This window comes from Lepisosteus oculatus, chromosome 13, assembly GCF_040954835.1.
Source record: "Lepisosteus oculatus isolate fLepOcu1 chromosome 13, fLepOcu1.hap2, whole genome shotgun sequence".
NCBI lineage: Eukaryota > Metazoa > Chordata > Actinopteri > Semionotiformes > Lepisosteidae > Lepisosteus > Lepisosteus oculatus.
Genome location: NC_090708.1, coordinates 4,832,411 through 4,845,083, shown reverse-complemented (window position 1 = coordinate 4,845,083; position 12,673 = coordinate 4,832,411). Strand labels below are relative to the sequence as shown.

Here is a 12,673-nt window from a genome sequence, read left to right as displayed (position 1 = left end):
ACCTTCTACAGCACAGTCTCCCCAGCCAACATACTGCAACATCGCTTAGGGAATTCCGGTCACGAAGGAAAAGCACCACCTGTTGGTCCACCATCAGTTACAGCACCTTCACTGAGGAACCAGCCATGCTGGGGTTTTGAGGTTCTGACAAAACCAGACTAGATTCACAGGGATAGGGGACTCGAGTTCTTCTAGTGACAGGTTCCTGTACATGACACCCAACTTAAATCAATGAAAACGACCGGTTTTACTTCTTATACACTTAATAGGTTCAATTAAGTCAATAGGGCCCGAAAAACAATGAAAGCCCAAAATGCAGCACTTCGGAACCAAGGTTACTTACCACCAGGTAATTCAGTATTTATACAGGGGGCAATTTAGAGGCACAAATTAACCTAAATGTTTTTCAAATGTTGGAGGAAACTCCAGTCCTTCAGCAGGCATATAACCCATGTAGACCCAGACAGAACAAACAAAAGGCATCCGAGGTGATAACCGAATCCAGGACACAAGAGCTGATGGTCAAGAGTTGGGCCACATATTCACAGCAAAGTTATAGTATTTACTTATACTGTATTTAGCATATAAGCAATGCTATAAATTTATGTAATTCTATTTTACATCTCTACTGACAGTGTTAATTTTCTGCAAAAGTGAACTTTTAGGCACAGCCATTAGCTAGCATGACATATGGTTTATAGCCTCTTATAAATTGCATGAATTTATACATGTAAAAGATGTCTGCAAAACTTTATTCTACAGAACGTATTTCACACTGTAAACATTTATTACAATTATCAAAAACTAAATGCAGAATTACCAAATGACAGTTGTCCGAGACCCTGAACTCATTTTTTAAGGTCTTCTTAAACCGAGTTAATATTCGAATGCACAAAATGGCAAATTTGAGGCAACAGGCCATTAATTCATAAACCAAAATGTTTTATCAGCCAGTAATAAACACATCACTCAAAAAGGGAACATCACTTGATGAAAAGGATCGGTTAAAATTTTCAACATATGTAAACTATTTATTGAACATTTGCCACCAAATATTGTTAAATACATAACTTGCATTTCTTCTTCAAGTTAAAATGTCTGAAACAGAATACCAATATTTACACTTCATATAAGGAATGTTACATGACATTAAGGCGCAAAATCTTTTGGCTTTCTTTTGGATAGAATGATAGCAATAGCAAAAGTGATGCGGAATCTTCATTGTGAGGTCATGATTAAGCTAGAATAAAGTAATACAAAAATATGTTGGAGGCTGGCAATAATTCCATCCGACGCCCTGCCTCGGATCCATGAAGCAAGACTTATAAATTATACAGTCAAACTTTACATTTTACATATAAAGGTTATCCTATCCAACATTAAAAATTACACCTCTAAGAATTGAAGCTTCTAGGCAACAGTTTTGAAGGTCTGCAGTATCAAGTTGGTTTGATGGATAAGTCGGTTGGCGCTGGCAAACACATTTATTGCCCTATAAAGGGGGAGAAAAAAAAACTCATGTCAGCCAAGCATTCGGTCCTTCAGACAAGGTCACACTTGAAGTGTAATAAAATGATTAAACTGTTTATTGCCTACAGCAGATCGAAGGTCAAAGAGCTACTTTAGAACTGCAATATATATATACACACACACACATAGACTGTCGTTTGTGTACCTTTCAACTGACAGTATAACATTCTGAGAGGGCAATTGTATCAATGATGCCAAAGACCACCAAAATGGGAGGAGAATGTGTTAACAACACTTCATCACATTAAGATGTTCACTTACTTTCCATCTTTGAAGTATGTTTTCAGTGTGTCACTGAAGCTTTTGGAGTACTTTACAAACTCCTTCTTTTGGTGTTCAAGTGCCTGCAAATACAAAAAAAAAGTCATTACAAGATTATATTCTAATTTTAAACACCAATCTTTTACAAATCACAGAGTTGATAACCTTAGCAAAACAAACATGTTTATGAAGTACAGACCAGGGTTCTACCAGGGTATTGATGATTTAATTATATTTTATACATATTACAAGGTCACTACGAAAACCTATATAATTCTAAGGTCCGTGTTTAAATTGCATAAATACTCAATAAGGCAAATTTTAGGTCATTGGGTCATCTCAGATAAACTACAAGATAACTGGAATGGTAACCACACATACTATTTGTACTACACAAACTTATGTGAGGTGTATAGTTGAAAAGATGCCCTATTAACACGGAAGACAAGATTTTAAGAGTGTAAGTGCTTACACTCCAGTATATTTAAATATTCTTACATGACCTCTGATCATGCTTACTTGTTCAGATGATTGTGGTGATTGTCTGTGAAGACTAATGCATTTTGTCTTATTGTACATTGTCATCTAGTGTTATCTGTGACTAGATTTTTAACACACATTTAAGGTTATTGGGCAAACACGGACTTCAGAGATATTTTTAATTACTTAATGAATTGAAAATTAAGTTGATATTTATACTTGTCTCTCTACATTAAGCTGTAAGATATTCCAAACAATAAAAACATTTACAGTTATTTCACTGATCGGATCAGTAGGTGATTAATTTACATCAAACCACATGTCGTTCCTCTTTGTAGACAACACTATAACCACACATTAATTTTAATTACTAAGCCACATCAAATACTGACTGAATTAGTCAACTACACAGCACATCCTCAGCTTATTTTCAGGAAAAAATGCTTCCTAATGCTATGTTTAGATTTTAATCTTCCCAAACTGTACAATAATTTTGTTAAGGCTGTAGCAGGCTTGGTGCACTAAAGCATGTCCCCCCCATCTCAATAGACAAAAAAGGCAGAAAACTAAACAGCAAATCTTACCAAAATACTGTCGCATAGGTTAATACGCATTATGCACCACAGGAGTGTACTGTAAATTAACTATTCACCCAAAAAATCAAATGCAAGCTGTACTGCAATTCTGGTGGAAAAAAAAATCAAATTGTGTTATACTTACCCTACGATTCTGATACTGGTATTTCTTAAAGACATTGTTCACGGTGTCAAGCAGCTCTTTTATTGCACTTGCAATGTCTCTATAGATAAAAATGACATGACATTTTTTTTACAAAAAGGGCAACAAATATGACCAGACACTAATTACAATGTTTAGTGGCTATTCCTTTTTGTGACAGCAATGCAGAAAAGGCAAATTCATATTCGTCACCAGAGGAGACATTTCTTATTTATGCATTGTATTGGCTAAATTTGGGAAATTTCAGAACATTTAACACACAAAGACAAAGCTAAACACAAATAGCTTTAACAGCACAAACCTCTACCAGGATACTTTGCAAAACTCAACACACATTCATAAGCTACCATTTTAAAACTAAAAGGGATACTTTTACATTTTGCTCTACCTTTTCTTACCCACAAAAACAGCTAATTCTGTAATACCATATTGAAGCCAATTTTTATGACTATATCTACACCACCGTTAATAAATTTGCACCAGTACATTAAATTGGCATCTTTATTTTAACTGGCAAAAAATGAACACATTTTACCAAGGATCATCCTGAAGATGTTACTCAGTGAATCATTTAACTCAAGATTAAAAAACAAAACAAATCCTAAGCAAAAAGAGGGAAAAAAATCAATAACAAAAACAGTCTTATGTAAGTATTAGATGAGGTTGAAAATCAATACTAACTTGATTGTCTGAAGAAATCTGACTCTGTCATTAATCTCATCAGGAATTTTGCTGAGAATCTGTTTCAGTGCGCGTGCTTTTTCATTGAGATCCTGGAACTCTTGCTCTGGTCTGTCAATCATGTACTCTAGAGCAGAACCCAGGAGAGAACGTCAGTAACTGCAAAATGAAAGCTGGGCTAAAAGGCTTTCCCAAAAGACTCAAAATGAATCCGAGTGGCTAGATTGTAAATGCTGAAGCAATCTGCCCCCCCCGCATTTGCAAATACAATAAATAAAAACATGTAACAGCCACAGAATTTTTCCTGATCTTCCTTTAAAGCATTGCCAACTTTAATCTTCATTTTTTACTGCTGGAAATATGGATCCTACACATTTCAAAGCGGTCTTAGAAACTGTATTAATGAAATAAAAATAATCAACTGTTTTAGTTAGAATAAATTATTGCTTGGGAATAATACATTTTTAAAATAGATATTGCACATCTCTCAATGAAAAAATATTTGTTGTCACAAAGCTGTCTATAGTACATAACGAAGCCATTGTATCGATCAAAGCTCCAGGGAGAAAAATAAATATGGATGCATATAAAATACATTTTCTATGAGTAATTATAAACATTAACTTGAAATACCCTGCATCACAAAACAGGTTAATAAAACATCTTTACCACTTTTTCATTTAAATTTTATGTCATGTTAAGCCGTTAAGACACTATGGAAAAAATCTGGTACAGGTGTTTAGTCTTATTTGTGGTGAAACAGCACCATCTATGAGAAAAACCAACATACTTGAGTGGTTTAGCTGCTTCTGAATTACAGCTTCACATGTATGAAAAATCTGTTAATAGGGTCTTACATGAGTACAGAGAAAGTGTGAGTTACAGTTTTCATTGGCAGGAAATCTAAAAAAAAAACTTGCCTTCAACATCATCAGCAGCCATGCGCAACAGAGACTCAGTGAAGTTCACTTCAACATTTTTCTTCTCTAAAATTTTCATTATTATATCCTGAGTGACACCTGGATTCTCCTTTTCAGCCTGCAATGGTATGATTTAGAAAAATATTACAGATGTTGAATTCTAGATTCAAAGATAATCAACATTTCAAATAAGATTTTATATTGTATAATGTCTTGTTTGAAACACCTATTAAACATGGCTCTTCAATGCACATGTCCCGTTATGAGCTATTTATAGGATAACAAATCGCCTGCAAAAGGACCTCAAAACTGTAGATATGTTGTGAAGGTAAAAATTTGAACCTGGAGGTCTGTACAGATTTAAACCAAAAGTATTCATTTTAATAAAAATCAGAGAGTCTACAGAGATTAGTTTTTATATTAATCAATGAATGACATACCTTAATGAAAGCTGCCCTCAGAGTCTGTGCCGCTGATAAATTTACTCGCTCCAGCTGCAAATTAAAATAAAAATTATGGCACCGCAAAAGTTCAATGCGTTCACTTTGTGAGGAAGAAATGATAGGGAAAGGTTTTGCACAACGTTATATACATCTACCCAAAAATCAAGGTCCATGCAGAGCTCAAAGGAGATCAAGAAGGTCCACAGATGGGCTGTGTGCTAAATTTATTCTCCTTTGATTCCCTCATAGTATAGTACGCAGCAGGCCAATACATCAGCAATTCCCTAATATTAAGACAGATAAGAGCATCACACCAGGCAGTCCCTTAATTTAATCCACACATCTTTGATTTCCATAAAGAGATAATGATGATATCAGGACTAATAAGTGATTCATTAGCATCTGCTGAGATTCAAGTAAGAAAATAATGAGTGTATTCTTTATTCAGAAGGGGGGGGAGGGAAGATGCTGACGATATCTCCCTCATCGGTCATGCAGATGGTGAGGATGCATCTGGTTTGGCGTGCGTGTTCCAACACAAAGATAAATACCTGGATTAGCTCCTTCCTTTGCTGTTCAAATGTAGGCCACTGATAATCAAAGTGGGCAGGCAATTAATTTGCATTATAAAGTCTGTAGAGGTACAGCAACTAGCTAATTATATAAGGCTAACTCAAGCCTGTACTTTGGTGCACTTAATTAAAATGATCAAAAAAAGTTACAGTACTATGGGCCGAGAATTGCCACACTACAGATCTGTTTTAGCTGTAGCAAGAAGCCATCATGACACAAATACAGTTTGTAATGCCCATCCGGGCACAGAATGGAACAGACACCAACACAGCAGAAACCTGCAGCTTGGTATTGTGACATGCTGACACACAGGCAGGAGATAAGACAGCATTTTTAGCACTGTGCAGAAATGTATGGCTGTTTTTTTTGGTTTTTTTTTGGGGGGGGGGGGTTAGTTGTTTATTATGTAACATTGTAATTACATAATAAACAAAGGAAGTCTCATTTATTTTAGGATCATCTCCTATACTGCTTATGAAGAACGAGGACAAGCTGACTTGCTCCTGCCCACACCCCTTGGCAGCCACTTGTTATTTGGCACATGATAAGGTTCTTCCAGGAGATTAGTACCAAGTCAAGGAGAAGTAAAGTATCAAGTACCAAGTCAAGGAGAGGCACGTCCCATGCCAACACCAGCACCCGCTAAGGAGCATAACGCACTGTCCCCCCAAAAAACTAGAGGACCCTAGATGAGCCCCTCCCACTCAACCCTGGAAGCATCACTGCCTGAGGGATCACAGTCACAGCCAGCTCATCGCCACAGGCTGGAGACATCCAGGTCAAACCTGTACTCTGAGCAAGCGTCTTTACGTGGGCTACCCGGGCTCTGGACGATTTAATGACAACACGTTCTGTTGCCTGATATTTTGCTAAAAACCACTGTCTAAGGACTATGCTCCAGCTTTGCTGAGAACATGCGATGTTACTTTTGAGGGAAAGCCTACTGGCCCATCTGTCCAGGCTAAAATTAGTAGGGAAAGGATCTCATCCAGTCATTTCTCGAAAGAAACTAGGACAACAGCTTCAAAAAGACATGGCCAGGCAGTTTGTTCTACACTCCACGCAAGTCCCCTTAGGGAAAGAAGTGCCTCCTGTTCACAGCTTTAAATGCACTTCGACAGCTTCTACTTGGGCCTTCAGGTTCCTGTCTCATTGTTCATTTTGAACGTAACTGAATGTTTTGGCTCTCCCGTTACCTCATTGAAAACGGGGTACATGACCGCATACAGCGTCATGGAAACCATCGAGGTCGTTTCAGCTTCATTCTTCATCTCTTCCATTGTCATCCTCGTCCGAAGCCCCCCTTTTGGTGAAAACGTGCTACAGAATCAAGTCTCACTTCATCCACCGCTGCGTCTCTGCCCGGGTGGAGTGTGGTGAAAAGTTCAGGGGCAGAAAACAATTTCCCTGGAAATGAAGGAGTGACAGTGTTAGATCGATCCCCGCGTTATATAGGAAAGTTAAACAACCTTCTTTTCCACTATTGTTGCGCACCTGCTTGAGTCAAGCTGCAGTGTTGGTGATTTAAAGTGAAGTGACAGCGGATTTGCCCCCTCACACTGTTTTTAATCCAGTCACTTCCACAACGGAAGGGCAACTTTTAGAGGAACAATACAAAAAAAAAAGATACGGCATACAGAAACACTAACCAAAAAACAGGTTACTTTTCATTTACGCTAACAGCTTGAACATGACTTCCTCCCAGAAAAAAATCTTTGTTCTAAACTTTTGTTCTGCACTTCCAGTGTAGTGCTTGTCCTGTGCAGGCCGGCACATATATGAATATGGTCAACATTTCTCTATGGCCTCTTTTAAGAGTGCAAACTCTGCAGTTCAGACCCCCTAAAGATCAAATGATGTAAAGAAATCCTTTTCCAATACTCTTATTATCCAGGGCACTGTTTGCAGATAGGTTAAATTTGGATGCAGGTTTAAACTGCCTGTCTTAGTGAAAAAAATACAATTCATTAAATGTGCCTTATATTAAGTAGCCCAAATGCATTTTATTGCCTCATTAAAATTAAGTAGTTTACAGCTAGCTATTAAATCTAATTTATATAATCCTGGCTTCACTTCATTCTCTGTGATGTACATTAAAACTTCTCAATGACTAAAGACGTCACTTTTTGTGCAATAATTCAAACAGCTGGTAGCACTGTGTTACAATATTTCATGCATTCTTTCCCATTAATTTCAACTTCATATGAGAACCTTCAATTTGATTGCATTTAAAAAAGCCCACACACCTCTCAATCCTTTTTCATGGGATAATGAGAAAAAACAGTTCCTAGTTAATTGCTCTGCCAGGAAGGGTAATTACTGATGAGAGAGCCAAATTACACTTAAGGTGGCTTGGAGAACAATATAGAGAGGTCCAGTTTTTGAATTACCTAAATTGAAGTCATGACAATTTTATAGCACATTTTGAGAATACCTCTCAAAATCACAGAACTCCACAAAACGTCTGTGGAAAAAACTAGAGCTGTACCAAAATAACCCATTTTAGATGTACTGTTGGTGACTGGAATGAAGCCTTCAAATTAAGCCAGGCCCTGAACAAATCAAGACTAATTATTTAGGGAAGATTTTGAAATTCTGTAATCAGTTTCTTCCATTACTAGTCTTTTGAACCTATTCTGCTTAAGGATTTTGATACAAGTTCTTTTAATTTTTTTTTAATTGTTGACTAGCCCATATAAATTTAGGAAGATGCTTGCAAAGAAAAAAGGGACAGTATTTATTCTACTGGAGTTTGCTGCATATTATAAAGATTGCCACTAGGAAATAAGCTATTTTTCAATTTATCAACCCTTACCAATTCCAGTGAAACCATCACCCTTGTGTATAGAAATGAGAAGCAGGAAAGTTGGCTTGCGAGTTCTAATCAGGTTGCAACACAAATCACACTGGGACCTTCAAGAATGAAGCCTGAAACCTGTTTGTATTGTGTGGTGTTCCACGTTCAACCAGAGCAGTCCTCACATTCAGCTCAACAGCTCCATTCATGTGTAACCCACCTTTAATGAAACTGAATAAAGTTCATGCCAACTGGTCAACTACACAAACTGAAACCTCCCTTCCAGTTTATCTTGCCTTTAATTAAACTGAATAAAGTTCATGCCTACTAGCTCATTACACAGACCGAAAGCGTGGATATGTTGCAGGATATGAAATATTATGTTTCTGAGGCGTATTTATGGCAGCAGTGTAAAGGTCAGCCTTTAGAGCTTGCCTGCAGTATTTACTCAAATAAGTCTCAGCAACCTGACGTGAACGAAGTACCACATAACAATCACACAAGTCCTGTTTTAAACACAACAAAGCCTACTACATATTTCAGGAAATGGCTGTTAAGGAAAGAGTGACACCATGTTTTTGTAAATGTCTTCTTAAAACATTTGAAGTACTCAAACCAGAATCCACTCTCTAGGAAAGAGCTTCGAATTTCTCACAATTCAGAACCCTTCAGATCTTTTGTTTTTCCACACCATTTCAAGAAAAATACAATTCCTAGCTGAAAAACATAACCCATCCATCAGCAGTTTAGCTGTGATGAGGCTCATCATCGCAAAACAGGCACCTATTGCTCACGTGTTCCTCACCTCAACAGAACGTGATGCTGCGAGCAAACTGATTAATCCAAGTTTTCTTTTTGTAGTCCAGCCTGATGGACAACAGAACCTGCTGAATGATGCACTAATTGCTGTATACAACACACCAATCAATAGGGAGGTCCAAGTATAGTAGGCTGGACGTTTGTTTCCTCATGATAAAGCTCCACTTGTAATGGTTAATAAAAAAAGGAGTCCCACTGTAAAAAATTCATCCCAGGTAATGAATGGGGAATTTCATCAGATATAAAATTTTCTTGGACATTTAATCAGTTAAGACAAGAAAGGGTCAGATGCTTGGCATGAAACATTTACCTGAACCACGCTCATTAATAGTGTTATATTTTAAGTAAAATGTAACTGTAGCCAGTTCCTTCCATTTTTGGCAGGACTGTAAGTGAGCATGTCACTTTTTATGTCCGTTAAGAAGTGTGCACATTTCTCCAATCTTGAGTTCCATCTGATACAAGCTGCATTTGTGAGGTGGATTTTACAGCAAAAGCAATAAACTGCTTGTTGAACAAACAAGCAATGAACCCTCCACTTCCCTCTCTGCTTTTGACAGGTTCAGGCGCCATCGTCCTTAGGACCTATAAATCCTTTGACCAGCTCTGGATGCTTCATGTCTGTCCAGGTTTACTTCCACTTTTCACCTTTTCACAGTCTCAGTCTCTGCCTAATTTATTCTTGTGCATGTTGTTAAATCTGCTGACATCTTTCAACTGATTGTGAATTCAATATTAATACCGGCATGCATTTCAGTTGAATACAGAAATTGCAGTTAGGCTCTCTCAGTGCCTCTGTCAATAGGACTGCTTTCTGTCCAGTTTGCTTGTCAGGGTAGGGGTAGTACACGGAGATAGAACAAAACCCCTTTATAGTTGCAAAAATAAGATTGAATTGTCTTTGAAATATTACCAAATAAGCAAAAACAGAAAACGGAAGAAAAAAATCTAATCATTCCCACACAGCTCTTTTAAAAAACAACGTACATCACAATTTTTTCTGCACTCTTAAATTTACTGCCTTAAATGATCAAGTATTTAATCAATGCACTAAATCAGGATTGGATACAAGATAAGATCACTTTACTGGCCATATACGGGATTTTGTATTAGGAATTTGTCTTTTTCACATACTCTTAACTTGCTCTTCATGAGACAGACAGCCGGAGAGAAGCTTGGGGTCAGAGCAGGCTCAGCCATTTATACAGCATCCCTGGAGCAGTTGGGGTGAAGGGCCTTGCTCAGGGCCCCAGAGTCGGATTCCTGTGCCGGCCATGGGATACGAACTGGCAACCTTTCAGCCACAGGCAGGCACAGATCCTTAGCCAGAGAGCCACCGCTCCGCCCCAATATACAGGGAGGTATGTTCTTATTCCTTGAACACACTGGAGTGGTCAGTGCTGCATATTATCAGCAGGAGAAGGGAACTTGATTGGGAGTCCTCTGCCTAACTCGCCTACACAACAACTCTTTGAGCAAAATCTGGGATGTTAGAAGTGACAAGAACCTCAGTCTTATCCTGGATGGCTCTGTTTCTGCACCCCAGCCAGTGCTCTGTAATGGGAATAGTTCCAGGGCCCCAGAATTTAAGTACAACCTCATATGAACAGGTGTTCACAAGGTGTGCAGTAAAATATACAAGCTTTTCCTAAGAAAGATCTTCAGGTCACCTGAAGTCACACCCAAATCATAGTCCTGATAGTCAAATGTCTTCCAGTAAATAAGATTTGGCAAATACCATTTAGTGTTGGTATTTACAAATACCATTTACAAAATCTGGAAAAACGTTTGCACGCAGCACGTAGCCCCCGACACAAGAAGAATGTGTAGCTTAAGCTGAACGTATGTTCCGCAGCATTGGAAATTGGGATTCAAAAATCAAAGCTGCTAAGTATATATAGCAGGTTGTACCGGCAGGGATTTGATTCAAATGACAGTATAATCATTCACACATCTACCAATACAGTGTAGGAGGGAGGACAGCACATTTCCCATTATGGGAATATCTGCATACAGCTGGTTCAATTATTAAATTCCACACTGAGATAAATATTTTCCAAACTGAATTTGGGTCATCCCAAACACTTACTGATGGCAATCAGCTTCCCATAAAGTGCTGTATAAAGAGCAGGTCACATCCCGGGCATTTATTTTGAAGCATTACTGAAAACTGCTTAGGGAATAAAAAAAAAGAGCTGATGATGTTCATTCTAGAAAGTGAAAAGACAAGAAGCCTGATGACCACAGAGTCATTTCACACACTGCTGAACCCAGCCTGAAGGAACCTGTTAGGAAACTCAGTAAGGCGAGGTATTAAATATCACTATCAATTCCTATCATATTCTCATGATTCTAAAAGTCTAAAAGTTCTGAGACTATTTATTTCAGCATAACTGATACGCATGCACATATAGCTTAATGACTAATGCGAAACGCACAGATGCAACCCATTTTAAAGTAGCGATTTAACATCACTAGTCGAACTATAAAGAACACGAAACGAGATTTGACCCTGCTGTGTGTTTAATTCACTTTTGGGATTGTTACTGTTCTCACCGCACTGTTCACTCCGAGGCGGTCTGCCATCTCCAAAGCTGTCACGGGTTTAAACAGAAAATGGGAAATACGGCACCTTCAGTTCAGGCTGGTAATCACCAGCCAGGCTTCACTGATCACTGCTGGAAACTTTTCCAGCTTAAAATGAGACGCGAAACTGTATCTAAGCGCGATAGCTATGTCGTTTCAAACAACCAGGAGAGGACGTATAGAACCCGGAAAAAACAGCTCTTTAAAATCTGTCCTATCCGCATACCAAGGCCTGGGTGGCCGGGCTTGTCCCTGGGCTGCCGGCAGGTGAGGGACCAGCCCCCCGGCTCCCAGGGCTGGGCCGGCGGACACCTTTCTAACCGAGTTCCGCGCCAACAACAACAGGCCGAGCCGAGGCCCGTAGACCTCTGGCTCACTCGGACGAGGTGCCTTTCGGTATCAGACCCGGGCGGTTCCGATTCCGGTCAGGCGGATGTTGTTTCGGGGGACAAGCTAGAACCAGGAAACCTTCAACGAGACGAAAGCTAACGATATTAATAACAACAGCATTATTAGAAATACCTATTCGCTAACTACTTCACTGGGCACCTCGAAGAGTGACAACCCATCGACACGAAGTTGGCAGAAAAAGGAGACGTTCAGCGCGGTTTTTGATATTTAGTACGTACCTGCTTCTTTCCGTCCCGAATAAGCCCCCAAACTCCGTTTTTATGTGTTCTTTTTTTTTACCGAAGACGGAAGTTTTCTGCCTGACCAGAGACGCAGGGAGTTGAGGCGAGGTCCCCAGTACACCAACCAGAAAAAGCTTTATAGACGGCTAGGTCGGTAGTAGGAATTGTAGTCTTTGGAGAGCCTTTCTAATGCGGCGAAGATTGGCGCTTTAC

The 12,673-nt window shown here is 38.8% G+C and overlaps 1 protein-coding gene across 1 annotated transcript; it reads right to left on the bottom strand.

Moving 5' to 3' along the window:
• Positions 1-1,004: 1,004 nt before the first annotated feature.
• Positions 1,005-12,596, bottom strand: pdcd10a (programmed cell death 10a). The gene is made up of 8 exons (XM_006637458.3): positions 12,458-12,596; positions 6,823-7,033; positions 5,051-5,104; positions 4,611-4,728; positions 3,691-3,817; positions 2,992-3,070; positions 1,792-1,874; positions 1,005-1,492 (listed from the first exon to the last, which is right to left on the bottom strand). Exons 2-8 carry the CDS (start codon positions 6,910-6,912, stop codon positions 1,411-1,413), a joined length of 633 nt encoding a protein of 210 aa, XP_006637521.1. The 5' UTR covers positions 6,913-7,033; positions 12,458-12,596; the 3' UTR covers positions 1,005-1,410.
• Positions 12,597-12,673: the final 77 nt, after the last annotated feature.

What these genes read in the sequence shown, in the direction of transcription:
- pdcd10a (XM_006637458.3), bottom strand. Translation starts at nt 6,912, where the DNA reads ATGACAATGGAAGAGATGAAGAATGAAGCTGAAACGACCTCGATGGTT. An exon ending in GGCTGCTGATGATGTTGAAG is followed by an intron (nt 3,818 to 4,610) that starts GCAAGTTTTTTT and finishes GTTCTGCTCTAG; the next exon opens with AGTACATGATTGACAGACCA. An exon ending in ACATACTTCAAAGATGGAAA is followed by an intron (nt 1,493 to 1,791) that starts GTAAGTGAACAT and finishes CCCCCTTTATAG; the next exon opens with GGCAATAAATGTGTTTGCCA.